Source organism: Brassica rapa, chromosome A02 (genome assembly GCF_000309985.2).
Source record: "Brassica rapa cultivar Chiifu-401-42 chromosome A02, CAAS_Brap_v3.01, whole genome shotgun sequence".
Classification (NCBI taxonomy): domain Eukaryota; kingdom Viridiplantae; phylum Streptophyta; class Magnoliopsida; order Brassicales; family Brassicaceae; genus Brassica; species Brassica rapa.
The window spans coordinates 24,459,850-24,476,592 of record NC_024796.2 but is presented as its reverse complement, the minus strand read 5'-3'; the positions used below and the strand labels follow the sequence as shown (position 1 = coordinate 24,476,592).

The 16,743-nt window shown below is 33.7% G+C and overlaps 1 protein-coding gene across 1 annotated transcript; it reads right to left on the bottom strand.

Annotated features, from left to right (window-relative positions):
• Window positions 1–441: 441 nt before the first annotated feature.
• Window positions 442–15,247, bottom strand: LOC103854026 (protein NRT1/ PTR FAMILY 8.4). The gene is given in 5 exon segments (XM_009130931.3): window positions 442–12,451; window positions 12,454–13,456; window positions 13,938–14,155; window positions 14,236–14,338; window positions 14,424–15,247. Coding segments are annotated over 5 exon segments (1,671 nt in total). The 5' UTR covers window positions 14,481–15,247; the 3' UTR covers window positions 442–12,161.
• Window positions 15,248–16,743: the final 1,496 nt, after the last annotated feature.

Sequence of the window (16,743 nt, the reverse complement as noted above, 5' to 3'; positions counted from 1 at the left end):
TTAACTGTAGAGATCCATGATTCATGGCTTTTACCACAATCACACCATTCAATAATTCTCTTTCTTTGTTTTTTTTTTAAAATTTTTCATTAGACTTTATAGTTTATACCTCTGTTCGAAACTATGCTAAGCATTAGTCGGACGGTTGACATGAACCTAGCGAACTACTCACTGATTAATCAGGGTCTAGTTTCTAAGCTTTTACGTGTATATATATCTATAAATATTATATATGTAAACTATGTACAATAATAAGTTACGTTGGCTCAAGTGATGATTGCATTATCAAATGTTGTGTGTACTCGGGTTCGACCTTTATAAACTTTTTTTCTATTTTTTTAATGTTTTCATTTAAAGAAGGACAAAAACGTATTTTTGCAATCATCTTCTTTCTTAACCTAATACTGCAACACGACGACTCCATTTTTCCAGCTTTTTTTACACTCATTAACACACGATTTCATCACTTTATAATTCAAATTTTCATAGATCCAACTAAAATACACATGATTTTAACACAAAACTAAACAAAAATCTTTTTTTTTTGATAAATCTGATTTTATCATCGATTAGGGTCAATCCGCCCAGATAGTTGACCGCCAAGCATGTACTCGCTGGACAGGCGGCCGCCTAGTCCGCGTTTTCGAACAGAGGGGTTTGTACATATCTATATACCTATAAAATAGACTTCTCTCTCTCTTTCGGGTTTTTTTGATGACACATGTTACATTATAATTAAAGCACCTAAAGTCATCTATTTGTTTAGTAGGCTGATAAATCTATTTTATTTATCCAGACTTTCTAATTTTATTTGACCCATTAGCTCAATATGCAAGCTCGCCGGACAGCCACATTCAGAAACCTAAGAGATGATAATGTTGTGTACAACGGTCGACAGCTCTTCTTCTTTCTCACTCCTTCTGGCTTTGACGGTATAACTCATTATAAATGACATACAATCAATCCTAGGTTGCACGGAAGCTTCAACAAATGTCCACTTCCCGCTTCGAAATCAGAATCAAAACCTTGTGAAAGCTTACAGAATCTCGCTTCCAAAACTATTCTAAAATATACTCTGTTAAAACATTTTGGAAGCTTACGATTATATTTTGGAGTCACGCTTCTGTTTTTTTTAACACAATGTCATAAATCGATGAAAATATAAAATCATAGTTTTTAATTGATATAATCCAAATTTTAATAGTAATGAAATAGAGGGAATAAAAATATACAAACATCAAAATTAATACTATAAATTATCTTGATGAACTGAGATTTTTATTAAAGATATAGCTATAATCAAATATACTGGGTCAATTATTTATGAAGTATTAAAATAATTGATATAATAATCAATTTTAAACTTAATTTATGTGTATTTTTCACAGTTTTAATATGAAATCATTTCAAAATTATTTATAAAAGAATAAATACTTTATTTTAAATTTAAATCATATAATTTTTAGTCCTATTTTTTTATATTTTGATATATATATATATATATATATATATATGTATGTATATATGGATATATGGATATACGCTTCCAACTCGTACCCGTTTCCTAATTTTTTTTTAAAACCTCGCTTATGCGCTTACGCTTCCACGTACCCGTCTCCGTTTCTATGTATCATATAAACAATATCACCCACTAAGTACTCTTCAGTTGAGATGCTCCACCTTCTCGGTAAAGAGTCAACGATGTATATATCGGCTTCTTGCTGCAAAGAAAACTTATAGTTTCTGCATTTTCCAATCTCACAAAACAAATTCAAACTTAGCTTCTAGTTATGGCTAATTCTTGAATCCTCCTTTCCGATTGATGGGTGGACGATGTAAGGTTGTTGTGGTTACACCGCTGATTCGTTTCTGGGAGGCTCGCAATATTAAAGGATGCGACCTAATTGGAGTCGACATGGTTCTACTTGACGAGAAGGTACTCATAAACTTGATTTATACATTTTTCTTTTGATTGATTCTATGTGTGCCTACTTTAATGAGCCTAAAAGCCACAACGTCTAAAATTACAGTCAAGCTTGATTCAAGGTTTCCATCACAAGTTTTTAAGATCTGAAGTGAAGATTTACGAGAGACTTTCAAGAAAAAGATTCCCATGAACAAATATGTTGCTGCTGTGAGTGTTTCTTTCTCACCTTCAAAGTTATTTTGTACCTTAGGTTCATCTTCAAAGGCATACTAACTTTAAATTTGTATGGATAAACAAGCTGGAAAAGCTTCTGGATACAATGGAAATTCTTGACAAATGTTGTACGTACTTTATCTCAGTTTAAATGTTCTAAAACTGAATATAATACTTGAATTTCACAATAATTATGGACAAAGAACCGCATATTGTTGAGGCTAAAATGCGCAAGGTTGACTACGAGAAAAACCTGAAACCTTGCAACAAGAAATTGGTAAACCAAGAGTCAATCAAGTGTTTGTTTATAGTTTGTAGCATTAGTATAAGATGGCTGCAATGATATCTCTTTCTATAATCTTATCGAATATTTGTGGGACTCACTAAAAGAGAGCTAAATACGATGCAAGATGATGTTCAAAAAAAGAGTGCAAGAGAAAAAGACTACACTTACACAAAGCTCTTGAAGCTAGAGAAACTGCAGGTAACAAAGTTTAGAGAAATTTGAGTATTTAACGGAAATAGGAAAAGAAATCAGCAGCGGCTGCTGATACAGTGGTTGGATACACAACAAAGAAGAAAGAGGAAACTCAACACAAATACCAAGAAATACACCATGTACTGCACAACTTAAGCCTAAGATCTTAATTTATCTAATCCAAGTATGTATCTATTTATCTATCAGCTCATTATATTTTTAATACTTTTATCATTTGCTCATGATCTTATTTTTGTTGTTTGATGTGAGAAATCATGTGTATTTGAGTTGTTCAATAGATTGTCGCTAATAGCTTCGTCACTAGAACAATTGCAGATTTGGACCTAACTAAAACTCTTCATCACAAAAAGATGATCGTTAACAAGAAGTCCAACATCTAATCGTGCAACAACCATCATATTCAACCATTGAAAAATCAGTTTGATTTACTAGTAACAGTTTTTAGGTGACTCATCTCTTACATTCTCTCATTGCTGCCATCATGTTGAATGACTTCTTTCTCTAGACTTATAGAGTTACCAACATCATTGTCTCTGCTTAATGATCTAGAGCAGGTTTTGAACAAACATGAAATTTCCCGTTGTTCACTTTGTCTCAGGTGATTTGTCAAGGAAGAGCCTAAGACTCACGGTCCCCAGATGGAGAACTAAGAAACAAAGGATGTAAACCATTGACACCAGAAGAGATTGGTTCACTCCTTTTGGTTTCAGGTTCCTCCTAGATATGTCACCTTATACACTACCGGATCTTTTGCTCTCGATGTAGCATTAGTAGTTGGTAGCCTTCCCATTGTAGATATCTTTTAGTTATACTATTTTTTTCCTCAAAATATTTTTTTTTTGTTAATCTATAGATATTACTGTTCTCAGTTTTGATTTGCTTCTAATTGTTCTTCTTATTAATAGAGACGGGTGATGGACCATGTATTTTACCCACTTTTACCCATGGTTTATAAGTGTTTTAACTATTAATTATTATATTATAGAGTCTATTTAGCATATTTATAGGATCATGAGTGATTTGGAGAAAAATGATGATTTTGGAGCATTTTGGAGATTTTTGGAGTAAGCACCCGAGATGATCATCGAGCACGACCATCGGTCGACACTGAAGAAGAATAATCGATCGATGTTCACATCGTGACATTGATCGACAGCGAAGCGCGCAGAAAGCCCGTTTGGTCTCAGCAGACATAGAGCCCAAGTCTTCACCTACTTACAAGATTACCCCTGACGAGTTTTAACCTAATTATATAAGCTTTGCCAACATGTTAGAGGCAAAGTGTGCTTTCTTGTTTTACTGATTTTACAACAAAAGTTTTCTAGGATTTTTAGTAGATTGGAGAGAAGATCCAAAGAGATTTGTGATTGGAACTCCATTGATATCTATCTATTTATCTATGCAGTTTTTATACTTTATTGCTGTTATGAATTGCTTGACCATGTCTGAGTAGTTCTGTTGTTAGATTTAGGGTTTAAATAGGTTATGAGGGATTAGCCCCAACTATAGATTGCTAAGTTGTGATATTCATCTTTAGGATTGTCATTAATGCATGTTTCTAGACTAGCTACCTAGAATTTTCCCTAGGAACTGTAGACATAAGCGATAGCTTGCATCTCACCTTGAATCCATCCTAACTGAGCTAAGATTGCTAGAGTAGGCGAGAGCTCAGCTAGGAAGCTTAGTGAGCATATTCAATCTGCGCATTAACGCTTGACCAAGAGCGTCGATCGATATTCCAATCGAATAATTGGTCGACGTTTCAACAAGTGCGTCGATCGATATTCCAATCGAATAATTGGTCGACGTTTCAACAAGTGTATCGATCGATATTCCTATATGATAATCGATCGACACTGGTCAATAGACAAAGCGAAAGCCTAATGGTTTATTATTAAGTGTTGAGCTCTATAATATCATGCATACTACTTATTAGGCATCTGTAGGATTATAATCTTTTATTTCCTAAATAAAAACCGTAAGTCTCGCTATTTTTATTTATGTACCAAAACTCCAATCAATCAATCGAATATTCACTTGTTCACAAACCCGCAACTTTACATTTAAAACATTAAACAACATAGCTTAACAAATCTGATTAGATTTATTAGGTTTCCTATCTCTCTGTGGATTTGATCCCTAAGTACTACAACTGAACCTTTTATTTGAGAGAGTAATTCACTTTTTAGGATAATTTGAGTGATATCAAACGGGTTGTGCATATAGGGTCCTGAAGCATCTGAAAAAGGGCTGAATCATAGAAACAAGAGGTTATTGTATGCTTACAGGGCTGGTTTAACTTTTTGTCCCATCCAGTATGTTCTTCAATGAAATTTTATTTGGTTCGGTTCAGACAACGCAAAATTGGTTTTAGACTGATTCATACTGGGTTTCAGTCAAACATAATACACCATTGCTCTGTAAAGCAAAATCAGTTTCTGTTCACTGAAGTAATACATCCAAAAATCGTGTTCCGTTTGTTAATGTAAGGGAACGCAAAACTAACTAAAAGTTTTATGTTTTCATATATGCCTTCAACGACAAAACTATAACAGAAATGTGAATTTTTTAGAAATGTGTAAATTATAATTAAAAATGTCATTTTTTTCTGTTTTGTATTTTAAATCCAAAATGAAGAAAACCAAATTTAGAACAACAAAACGTCTTGGTTATGTAGTAATACAATTAAATTTGTACAAAGGTGAATGCAATGTTAAAATAGGTGTTATAAAATAAAAATGTAAAGTAAATTTTAAAGGTATCATTTAATTTCTTGAGATATGTCTTACTTGCTTGAAAATAATGGAAGTAAATCCATTAAAGTGAAAGGCCCTAGAAATCTACCTTACACCCGTTTACATGGCCCTAGATATGAAAAGTGCAGCCACAGCTATGGTTGCAAAGAACAAGGTAGTAATCACACTTAGCTTCACTTACACCTTCTTTTTTGACAAGTCTTGAGGTGTTTTCACATCTTCAGCAAAGGTCACCCAAGAAATAAGCTAAAGTAATCTACAAATTCCAAATGCATTTTCCACAACTGGATATAACTGTAACAAAAAAACTCATTTTTAAGAGCATGATATTCATAAACAAATATTGGTTGTGTGATGTTTTTATACATATATTTAACTTTTGCTAATTGTAAAAATAAGTTCAAAAAATGATAAATAAAGTAAAATAAATTTTAAATTTCTTCATATTTGCTAATATTGTTTCTTCTAAAAACACACATAAATAGTTTTGAAATCATTAAAATATATATTATTATACAAAATTAGGCGCGCAAAAATAAAAGATAATGTAACCCAATTAGATTTTGGATTGCAAAACGATGACAATCATATTCTTTTCTTTCTTTTTTATTTATTTATTTATTTAGTTTTTGGGTTATTTGGGGATGTGCAAATCTCACCAAAGTATATATAGATTTAGGTCATTTGACAACTGTAAATATTATTATTTTTCTATTGGGTCAATTTTCTTATCACCCATTGATTGAATTCAATCATAGCACTTGCAAAAACAAGGCAAATTCTATACCAAATAGTAGTGTGAAAGGTGTAATCCATAAAACACCTAGAGAGAACGGAGAAGAATTAAGCTTTCACACTTATAATAACACAAGAACAAAAGTGAAAGAGTTGTTTAAAAGTGTGATTTGAGAATGGATGGGCCACAACTAATATACAAATTAGAAAGGCAAGTAATAAATAATATAATATACAAAATCATACATGGATAGATATAGACATGCCTGGTTATGTGAAAAGGTTTAAGAGTAGTGAGTGCATAATTATTGGAAGTAGGACCAAACAACTCCTGACTTTTCATCGTTAAGAATTGGAATTAGGTTTGATATTGTTCTCTTTTTTTTTGACAAGGTTTGATATTGTTTTCTTAGCATAACCTCTTTTATTCTCATTCGATGTTAAATTTTTTTTCTTTATGCTCCCGTAACGGGTTGATGTGGTGGTACATATCGTATGCATACATGTGGGTCAAATTGTAGAATGTTATGTGATATAGGGGTTTGGCTCAAAATATTGAAAATATAATATTTTAACTAAATAATTTAACTCTGTGAAATGTGGAATCTATCGATTTACATGTAACAGTAAATAAAAAAAACAATAGAACAGTTTATGTAGCCATATCGGAGGAAAATACGTTTTTCTATGTTTTTTTATTTTTTTGCATATGGAACATAGATGATTAACTAAGAACGTGAATAATACGTTTTTTCTCTCAAATTCGTTGATGTGTGTTGAAAATGTTAGCCAACATGTCATTATCGGTGAGGATACTCTAAATCAAAACAGTCGGTTGCGAAAACTATTTTAAGCTGTCAAAACGTCTTCATATACTCCATAACCCATTCATTATCAAAATCGAAAAAGTAAAACGGTGAAATTGTTAGAATGAATTAAATAAATTTAACAAACATTGGAAAAAACAGCTAAGCAAGAGTCAAACTTATAATACGAAGGTGGGAATAATTGAGAGTATAGCCTTGTTCGCCCCAAAACCGCAGTGATAGTGATCGGAGACTCAAAGATAGCCTTCACCTCTCCTTCATCTCTTTCTATAGTTTTTGTCACTTTTTTGTTACTACAACTCAAACTTATTGATTCTGAAACGCCGAAAATAACAAAGACACCACATGCAGCCTTTTTCGAAATAGCGACAATTGCCAGCATCTTCACCCTCAATTTAATGAATTGTTGGCGTTTTGTTTTTGAACCCGGCCTATATATCAGAATTATTGTCTTTAATCGTTGCTAATTTAAGACATACAGTCAAAATACTGTATTTCAATAATTTCGTTAGATGGGTCCATTCATCGTAAATGATATGATTATATAAATAATTCAAGTGATATGTGGACCTTTAAAAAAGAGGTAGAAACGTTTTCAACTCATAAGTTCTTTTTTTTTGTCTCTCAAAGTATTAAAGAAAGTAAACTAAACCAGAGATGTGTTTACATCTTATTTTCAATGGGAGAGAGCCTTAGAACATACACATCTGAAAATGTAGAACCAAATGTTTCATCAGTAACAAGAAGAATATATTGAAAACCAGAGCCCCCACCTTCTTCACAGTTCCAGAGAATCCCTGTCCAAATAAATTTCAGAGTAAGAATAAGAACTCAGAAGAATGGATAAAAAGCATCAGGTGAAACAAAATCATTGAAATGTTAGAGAATCTTAGACCAAATATATAGGGGTCTGTCTTTAGAGCAGAGAAACTCATGAAAAAGGAAATAAAGAACCACACAATATGTAAGAGTAGTACTCAATGCAAGTGAGAAGGAGAAAAAGAGATATCAGGAGAATCTTTCTGTAGCTGTTGTGACATATATACTATATGAAATATATAGTATATTCCACCAAATCAAGAAGTGTAACTCTGTAGTTCGTGGCTGTAACTTCATAATGCTTCTTAAGGTTTTAAACAAAGTGACTGTAGACATAAAACAAACAAGTTCACACATTGATCAAGTATTAAGAACTTGTAAGCGTACAAGTCAGAGAACAAAAATCAAATCTAGAAACAATTGGGCTATGCCCTGTTTACTTTAAGACTAACATATGAAGCTTTTGAGTGATCAAGATTGACGAATGAATGAATGAAAATTGAGACTGCGTCATGTTAACTTTAAGACTTATCATATGAAGCTTTTTGAGTGATCAAGATTGACGAATGAATGAAAGTTGGGCTGCCTTGTTAACTTTGAGACTAATATATGAAGCTTTTGGGTGTTAAGATTAATGAATGAATAAAATTAAGTTGTGTACTGTTTAACTTCTAACAATAAATGAATCTCATGTTCGTTTAGCGACATGAAACTGCAATTGTGATCCAATCCAATTACCCAGCCGGTTTACGCTAAACCAAAACCCTAATTCCAACGGTACTAGACTAACCGATGAATCGAGAGGCTAAGCGTTAGCGGTCTTAGGGATCAGAGGGACACCGTTCCCTTGTAGTTTAGCTTTGGCTTCTTCCTCGCGGATCTTCTGCATCGCGAGCATTCGCTCCATGACGAGCTCGTACTCGCACTTCTCGTAGACGTGACGCTCGTCCTCGCATTTCCATGGGAGGAAGAGCTCGGCCTGGCGACATTTGTTGAGCGGAATCAGGAGATGAGCGCACTGGTCTCTGTAACCGAGAGGTACTTTAGCTGCGACCATCTCTTCCTGCGTTGCGATCATCTTCTTCGATGAACCTCCATTCTCCTCGAATAACAGTCGCGATTCCTTTCCTTATTTTTTTCTCTTGGCGTCTCCGATGTGCTTGACCCGGACATAATCAGATTCTTCGTTCCGGGTCATATTGTGCCTGTTGAATTACAAAGCCCAAGTTTAAACCGCGATACGTTGAACGAGGACCGAAAACAGAACTGGAACCTAAGTACCTAACAAAAAAATCCGATGTCCTACATGAGAAAATAACTAGATTAACACAGAAAAGTTGCTATATTACTAGAGTATTATAGAAAAGTTTTTAATCACTAGAATGTTTTTAGTCCCTAGTAAATCACACAAAAGACTCTTGCTTAACTTTTTTTAGTTAAGAATAATTTTAATTATCAATACCACATCACTAAATTTGTAATCCTCCTCATCAAAACAGTGATCAAAAGAGAGAGGTTAATCAATCGACGTCTTAGTCTTAATTCAAACACCACAACTTCCTTTGTTCTCTTGTTTAAACCGTAACACATTATTTTTTATCGTTTTTTTGTTACATTCGAACCTGCTTTATCCGATATTGTCTTCGTCGTCTTCGTCGAAATTGTATTCTTCTTCTCGGAAACCGTCTTGTTCGCAATCTCCCAAAATCGTCTTCTCCGGTATGGTGTCACTAAGTTTGATTTATGATGTTGATGTGTTCTATTTATGTTGTGTCTGAGTTTGATTTTCATTCCGACTGAGTTATATATTATGTTCTGACTGAGTTAGTGTTCCATTTGCGGCTGAGTTAGATTATATGTTTTTGCGGAGATAGTTTTCAATTGCGGCTGATTTATAATCTATTTCGGCTAAGTTATATATGTTTTTATTATTAGATGGATGTTCCTGAAGATCAAGCACGGGATTACCTTCCAAACTTTACGCATAAGAGGCTTCCAATCTAGAAAATAAAGAGATTAATCACAGTTGCCATAAGGGAGAGTTCCCTAACGTCAGAGAAGCAATAGGACATGATGCGTGGGATCACCTGAAGGAGTTTCCCGTTGGAATGATTGCTAAGCTAGATAGCAAATTTGTGTGGTTTTGTAGGACTGTACACTATCTACTATGTAGGCAGCTGCGAGTATATAAGAAGGAGATTTGGAGCCTCGTTGTTGATCAACTTATGAGGTTTAGCTTAAACGAATTCGGTGCGATCACTGGGTTAAATACATGTCCACTACCGATAGAAAGTTTTGAACCTCACCAATACAAAACATTCTGGAAGGAGTTGAATGTGCCACATGGGGTGGGACCGAAGTTAGATGAACTGAGGCTAGCATTAGAGGTCTATCGGCCCTTGAGTTTTGAAAAGCGTAAATGGTTAGGGCTATTAGTTTTTCAAGCTATGGGACTTTATGCTTTGCATCACAATTTTTGGATACCATTTGAATGTGCAAAAAGAGTATTCGATGATGAAGCAATGAGGTCGTATCCATGGTGACGAGGTAGGTATCGATGGATGAGTTTTTATTTATATTGTGGTTGAGTTATGAGTTACTGGTGACTAAGTTATAATTTATTGATAGTTGAATTATGAGAAATGACTGAGTTATTAGTTATTCTTGACTGAGTTATGAGGTTTGGTGACTGAGTTATTAATGGCTGAGTTATTAGTTACTTTTGTACGTGCCATTGAGGAAAATGGTTATGAAGAAGTCTCTACAAGATCTGTTTCATCAGTGGCCGGTTGAAGCAGATGACCCACAACTTGTGAACTTTATAACATATATACATGCTGGTAGGTTTGTTAGAAGATTTTGAGATGTGCAGAGGAATGAGAACAAGAACAACAGAACGAAGGCTGAAGTTTCGTCAGCGGCGGAACCACCAACAAAGAAGCAGAAAAAGATAAGAAGGACAAGGAAGTTATTGATGTAGAGATAAAATGTTTCCTAAAATCTAGGTAAATATCTTATTATATAAAATTTTGTTCTTAAAAATTGCTAATAAACATGATTGTGACACATGACAATAAATACTACATGTGTTAAAAATATTGATCATAAATATATATTTATTTAATAAAAATTATTTGATAGTAATTTCTTTTTTGAAAATCCTCAACATATAAGAATTGTAAAAGCAATTTTAATGTAATTGCACCAAAGAAAGATCAATATAAATTAAAGGAACATCAAATCGTACTGATATTATAAGTAGAAAAGAGAAAAAGAGGAATTAGTGTATCTTATTTCATGAGTAATGAGTTCTTTATACATGATTACAATAGTTTGGGTACCAAGTAGAACTTGGAGAATAAGTATACTTGATAATCAAGTAAATCTAGTACTTTTTATAAGAGACATCACATAATATTCATAACATTTCTCCTTGATGTCCATTATACCATGCTTTCAAAATGCCGTAGATGCTGCCTAACTAAAAAACTCCCTAGAAAAATCCAATGGGAAAAAATATGGTTAAGGAAAAAAGAGTGCATCGCGTAATAACTTCTACTCATGTGTAACATACGTCGAGATCTTAGAGACAAAGTATTCTGATAAGATGAATTAGTTTCTTGGAAGTAGCAGTGGGTAACACCTTCGTGAATAAATCAGCTAAACTGTCACTTGAATAGAACACTGACATCGCCATTCTTCGACAGTGCTTGAGTCTTGAATTGATAATTTTCTTTTTTATCTCAAAAACTTTAGAACAGTGATAGACTTTCATCTCTCAAATTGTAACATTCTCTTTTAAGTGTCTATCTTTTGTGTGTTCTTTATTGCATCGTTAAAACTTTGACATAGAAAAATTTTATGGGATAAAAACCATGATAAGGAAAAAGAATACAACCACACTTACTATCATATTTCTTCTCTTGGAAACAATTTTTTTCAGCATTTCAATCAAATAAATTTTGAGAATTGAGCTTAACAGAATAAACTCTATTTACTTCTATTACGATATATATAGTGCCTGTAGACTTCTTAGACACGGCTGTGAAATTATTTAGACTACAAGTCAGCCAAATTTATCCAAACCAAACCAAACCAAATTTCATAAATAGCAAAGAATTTCTATATGTCTAGAATCAGAAAAACTGAAAAACTTGAACTTGAACAGAAACCGAATCGAAAACCAAACGCCAAGAAGATAAACTACGACGATTTATATAATGCACATCATTCTATCTAAAACATATCTAAGAAACATCAGTGTTTCTTCTTTAACAAGTTTTCTTGATAGTACAAACAAGATCCTCCATGGCATTAACAAATGACGAAATAAGTTTTACATACTTCAGGTGTGGAACCAAGAAGAAGAATGAAATAAAACCTCACTAAACCTTCTTCTGCGTGTATCTAACAGAGAAGAGGACAAAAACTGGAATGTTCACAGACCCAAGACAGACCAAAAGCCAAAAGAAGTAATCAAGATGTCCGTTGTTAAGGTTGTCTGAAGGAATCCAACCATCATCTTTCCCGCTCAAACACGCCACAGCCGTAACAATCATCGAACTCAAGTAGTTTCCAAGCGTAGTAGTAAGAAGTGCCCAAGCATTACACAAACTTCTCATTGTATCTGGAGACTGCTCATAGAAAAACTGAATCCGACCAACGAAGAAAAAACACCAGCAGTCCCCATAAGAAAGTACTGAGGGACTTGCCAGAAGATTGTCATATCTCCACTTTCTCGAGCTAAACGTAACCGAACCGTCTCAACTACAGCTGCAACTGCTAAGCTCAAGACAGAGACGAACAGTCCAATCCCCATGCGTTGTAGGTCAGTGAAGCCTTTAGCTAAGCCTGTGAACCTTCTCACAAAGGGAACGATGAGTCTATCATAGATTGGAACGGTTATGAGAACACTTGCAGTGTCGAACATGCCTAGAGTAGCTGGAGGGATCTCAAATGAGCCTATGGTTCGTTGCATGGACCGTCCTTGTTGGACATAAAGAGTGTAGATCTGTGAGTGGAGGACTGAGAAGATGATCCCTGAGGCCCAAATAGGGAACAAACGTAATATAATCTTAACCTCTTCGACTTGAGTCACAGTACATAGCTTCCACGGGTCGTGAATGGTGTCTTCTTCTGAGATCATTGCGGCTTTGTCAAGAAACTTGTAACCGTCCGTTACTTCGGACAGAGGTGTGTGGTTTTCTTCAGGGAGCCTTAGGTTCATGTTACGGTATGCGGCTACAAGAACTTGGCAAGCTCTAGTAATGGGACTGCCTCTAGGTTTCTGAAACCTATAAAGAGGAGTGCCGAAGAAGAAACTAGCTGTAGCGAGTCCCATGAACACGGTTGGTATCATGAACCCTAGCTCCCACCCACAATTCTCTTGAACCCATACTAGAAGAGTAGATGAGACAAACGCACCAACGTTGATTGAGAAGTAGAACCAGTTGAAGAAAGAAGCTTTTCTGTCTCGTTCATTTGGATCGGTCTGGTCAAACTGATCAGCACCAAAGGAGGAGACACATGGTTTGATTCCTCCAGTACCAAGAGCGATAAGGTAAAGCCCTGAAAATAAAACTGCTTGCTGAGAGGTTGTTGCTGGTGGACAGATGGAACCTATACATTCTGCTGGCTTCAGACCCGGAATTGAAGCTGAGAGTGTCAGTGCGACCATTCCCTGAAACAGATAAGAAGTAACATCATCAACCAAATGAATATAACCAGCATAGTTTGATAAGAAAAGATGCTGTGAGACTGTTCTTCATTGTTCAAAAATTCACCAAACCATAGTGAAATAGACTATTAGTGACCGCAAGATTTTGGGAGCTATAGAAAATTTAATAAAAGAAATTAACAGTTTAGAAGCTATATGTTATTTATATTAACTCTTAAAATTTTAAGTATCACATATAAAATGTTTCACTTGTATATGTCTAGGACCGGCCTTGGCTATCTATCAACTCTTAGCCAAATATCCATCCAAGCCCTCAGTAACCCTTTAACCAAATCTCTACAATAAGTCATATGGTACCCAAAGCTTGAGTAGATGAACCTATTTTAAGTAAGCATACGTATCTTGGTTTATCAAAATGTTCAGCTCATTTCTTGCAAACCCTTTTAACTAAAGCAAGGTTTTTTTTCGCTATAAAAATGCTTACGATGAAATAAATGGCAGAGAAACAAGCAATTGTCAAATATCTTCCCCAATAAGCATCAGCTATTAGAGCTCCAAGTAGAGGAGTGATATAACATGTGCCTTGCCATGTCATGACGTGTCTAGCTGCAGAAACATTGGTCTCGTGCAATTCATTTGTGAAGTAAGTGATTAGATTCTTGGCAATGCCATAATAAGCCAACCGTTCACAGCATTCATTGGCTGCACATCAAAGCATACTGGTTCTTGAAAGTTACAGACAGGACATTAGGAGGACCATAAGTATTAGAATTGATTTATACCAAAAATGAATGGGCAAGCTTTCCAATTTCCTGTTTTCTGCTTCAATGGTGGGTTTCCATTAATGTCTACTGACCCATCTTCAGCATACAGTTTCACTTCTTCCTGGAAAATAAAGAAATCAGACATGGATCTTCTTCAGAGACTTATGAAACGGTCACAAATATTACATAGACCCATGAGGCTGAACCTGTAAAAGAGATTGTTCAGCTTCAAGGAGTGACGTTTCTTCATCAATCGAACCCATCTCTTTACTTTCTACTCAATATAACAAACTTCATTCAAAGCTAACTTAAGCTTCTCGACTAAAAAAATATTCTCGCACTGAACAAGTTGTTGCGTGAGTGGTCACTCACTAGTCACCACAGAACCATATTCTTTCTAAAAGAACATATTCTAAGGGAATCTAAACCAAATAAACCACGTTTTAACTGGGGCTTCTAGCTCTAGTGGTAAAGAGCTTACAGCTGTGAATACTGCCACCTGGGTTCGAATCCCGGTCACTGGGGAATTAACATTTGGCATCGCCAGGGACAGATGACCGACACGTGACAATACGTGACTAGTCTGCATCACTTCTGTGGAGCCGGGATATGTCTGTATAATTTTAAAAAAAAAAACCACGTTTTAAAAGTATAAGCAGATATGATTTGATTTTGTTGAACCAGTATGGTTGCATCTTTTGGGCTTCAATATTAATGAGTTTCTTAATTATCTTTACTGGCCCATTGTAATAAGAAATTTCAAAAGTCCATCTTTTTTTTTTTTTTTTTTTTAAGTCCAACTTGTATAACACATATACATCACGTAAAGATGCAAGGCATGTAAAGTCGAAACAAACATACATTTTTAATTTTTTACTAGGTAATAACCCGCGCCTTGCGCGGAATGTGATTATTAGTTTCGTTATTTTTAATAAAAAAGACAATAAATCTGTTTAATCTGGATATTGGTTAGGTTTTACGTTTTTTTTTGTTTTTAATCTTCTAAAATATAACTATTATTTTAAATTAATATTCATTTTAGTTTATTCGGTTAAAACATTTGATTTTTTGGTTTTTTCGGATAAAAACCTAAAATTAATATTATATGTTTATTTTCATATTATGAAGTTTAGATAGTTGTCATGTCGAACCAATAGTTTCATATTATAGTTTTTAAACAGATAATAGTTTAAGAAAAAGAAAAGAAAATTATTAAGACAAATCATTTCACTATAATTTGGTCGGTAGTGAAAGAAACATTAAGAAAAAATATTTCAACTTTCAAAAAAATTAGATACTTCAGCTGTGGTGAATACTTAGTTATAAGATGCTCACATCAAGGTGCACATGTATGTTTATGTAAAAAGTATATAAAAATAATTGAAAAATATATAAAGATATTGTTAATTAATATTAAATGACATTTTTGTTCAGAATAATACATGAAAGATAAAATTAAAATTTATTTAAAATAAAAAAGACCTTGACATTAGTCATTTTTCATCAAAAGAAAATAAAATTATATTCGTAAATAGGGGTGGACACATATCAAGTATCTGGATATTTGAAAGCATTCTTGTCAATTCGATCTTTAGCCACCTAGATATTCGGTGACTCCGATATCCGAAATGTTTTAGAATTTTAAAGAATATCCGATTTGATTCGTAAATAAAATAAAATTTTAAAAATAATTTAATAATAACATTTTATTACAAAAATAAAACATTATATAACCTTTTAATTCTAGTACCTAATATAATAAATTTATATTGTAAAACTGATATAAAGTATAATATATATAATTCTTTTCATATATGTATATATATGCATATAACATATCGAATTAGATATATGTTCCTAAAAATATTGGTATTAGTGATTTGCTTCTTTTTTGGATATTGTATTTTAGTATTTGATTTGTTTCGTAAAGTTTCAAATATCAAGATTTTTTGGTTCAAATCAAAACGGATAACAAATCGAATCAAAATTTATGAATATTTTGCTCAATTTTATCTGTAAACAATAAAAATAATATATATAGTTTGGCTTTTGATTCTATATCTATTTTTATTCGAACCGAAAAATCCAGAGTTTTATTGAAACTATGTATGTGAGTTTTATATTAAAAAAATCACAAAGTACATAGTGTGAACACATTTATAACTATAGTGTGAACGCGTTAGCATATTTATTATCAAATCATTGTGAGGCTGCCACGTGTCTATTATAATGTGAATGCATTTATTACAATGCTTCTCTTTTAATATATAAGGGATAACGTCCGATCATCATTAAGTACCATACTTCAATTCTTTTTTTTTTTTTTTGTGCACAGCCATACTTCAATTCTATTTCTGGAGGATAGTGTATTAATTGGACGAGTTCTTAGAAAAACAAACGGAATGCCTTTTTCTGAATATCGTGTTACACTTGCATTGCATGCCATTTGATTAAAGCAAAGTCAGAACTTGGAAAAGGTAAACTGGTAAACCGTAACTGCCGGTATAAGGCTTATTCGTCTATTGG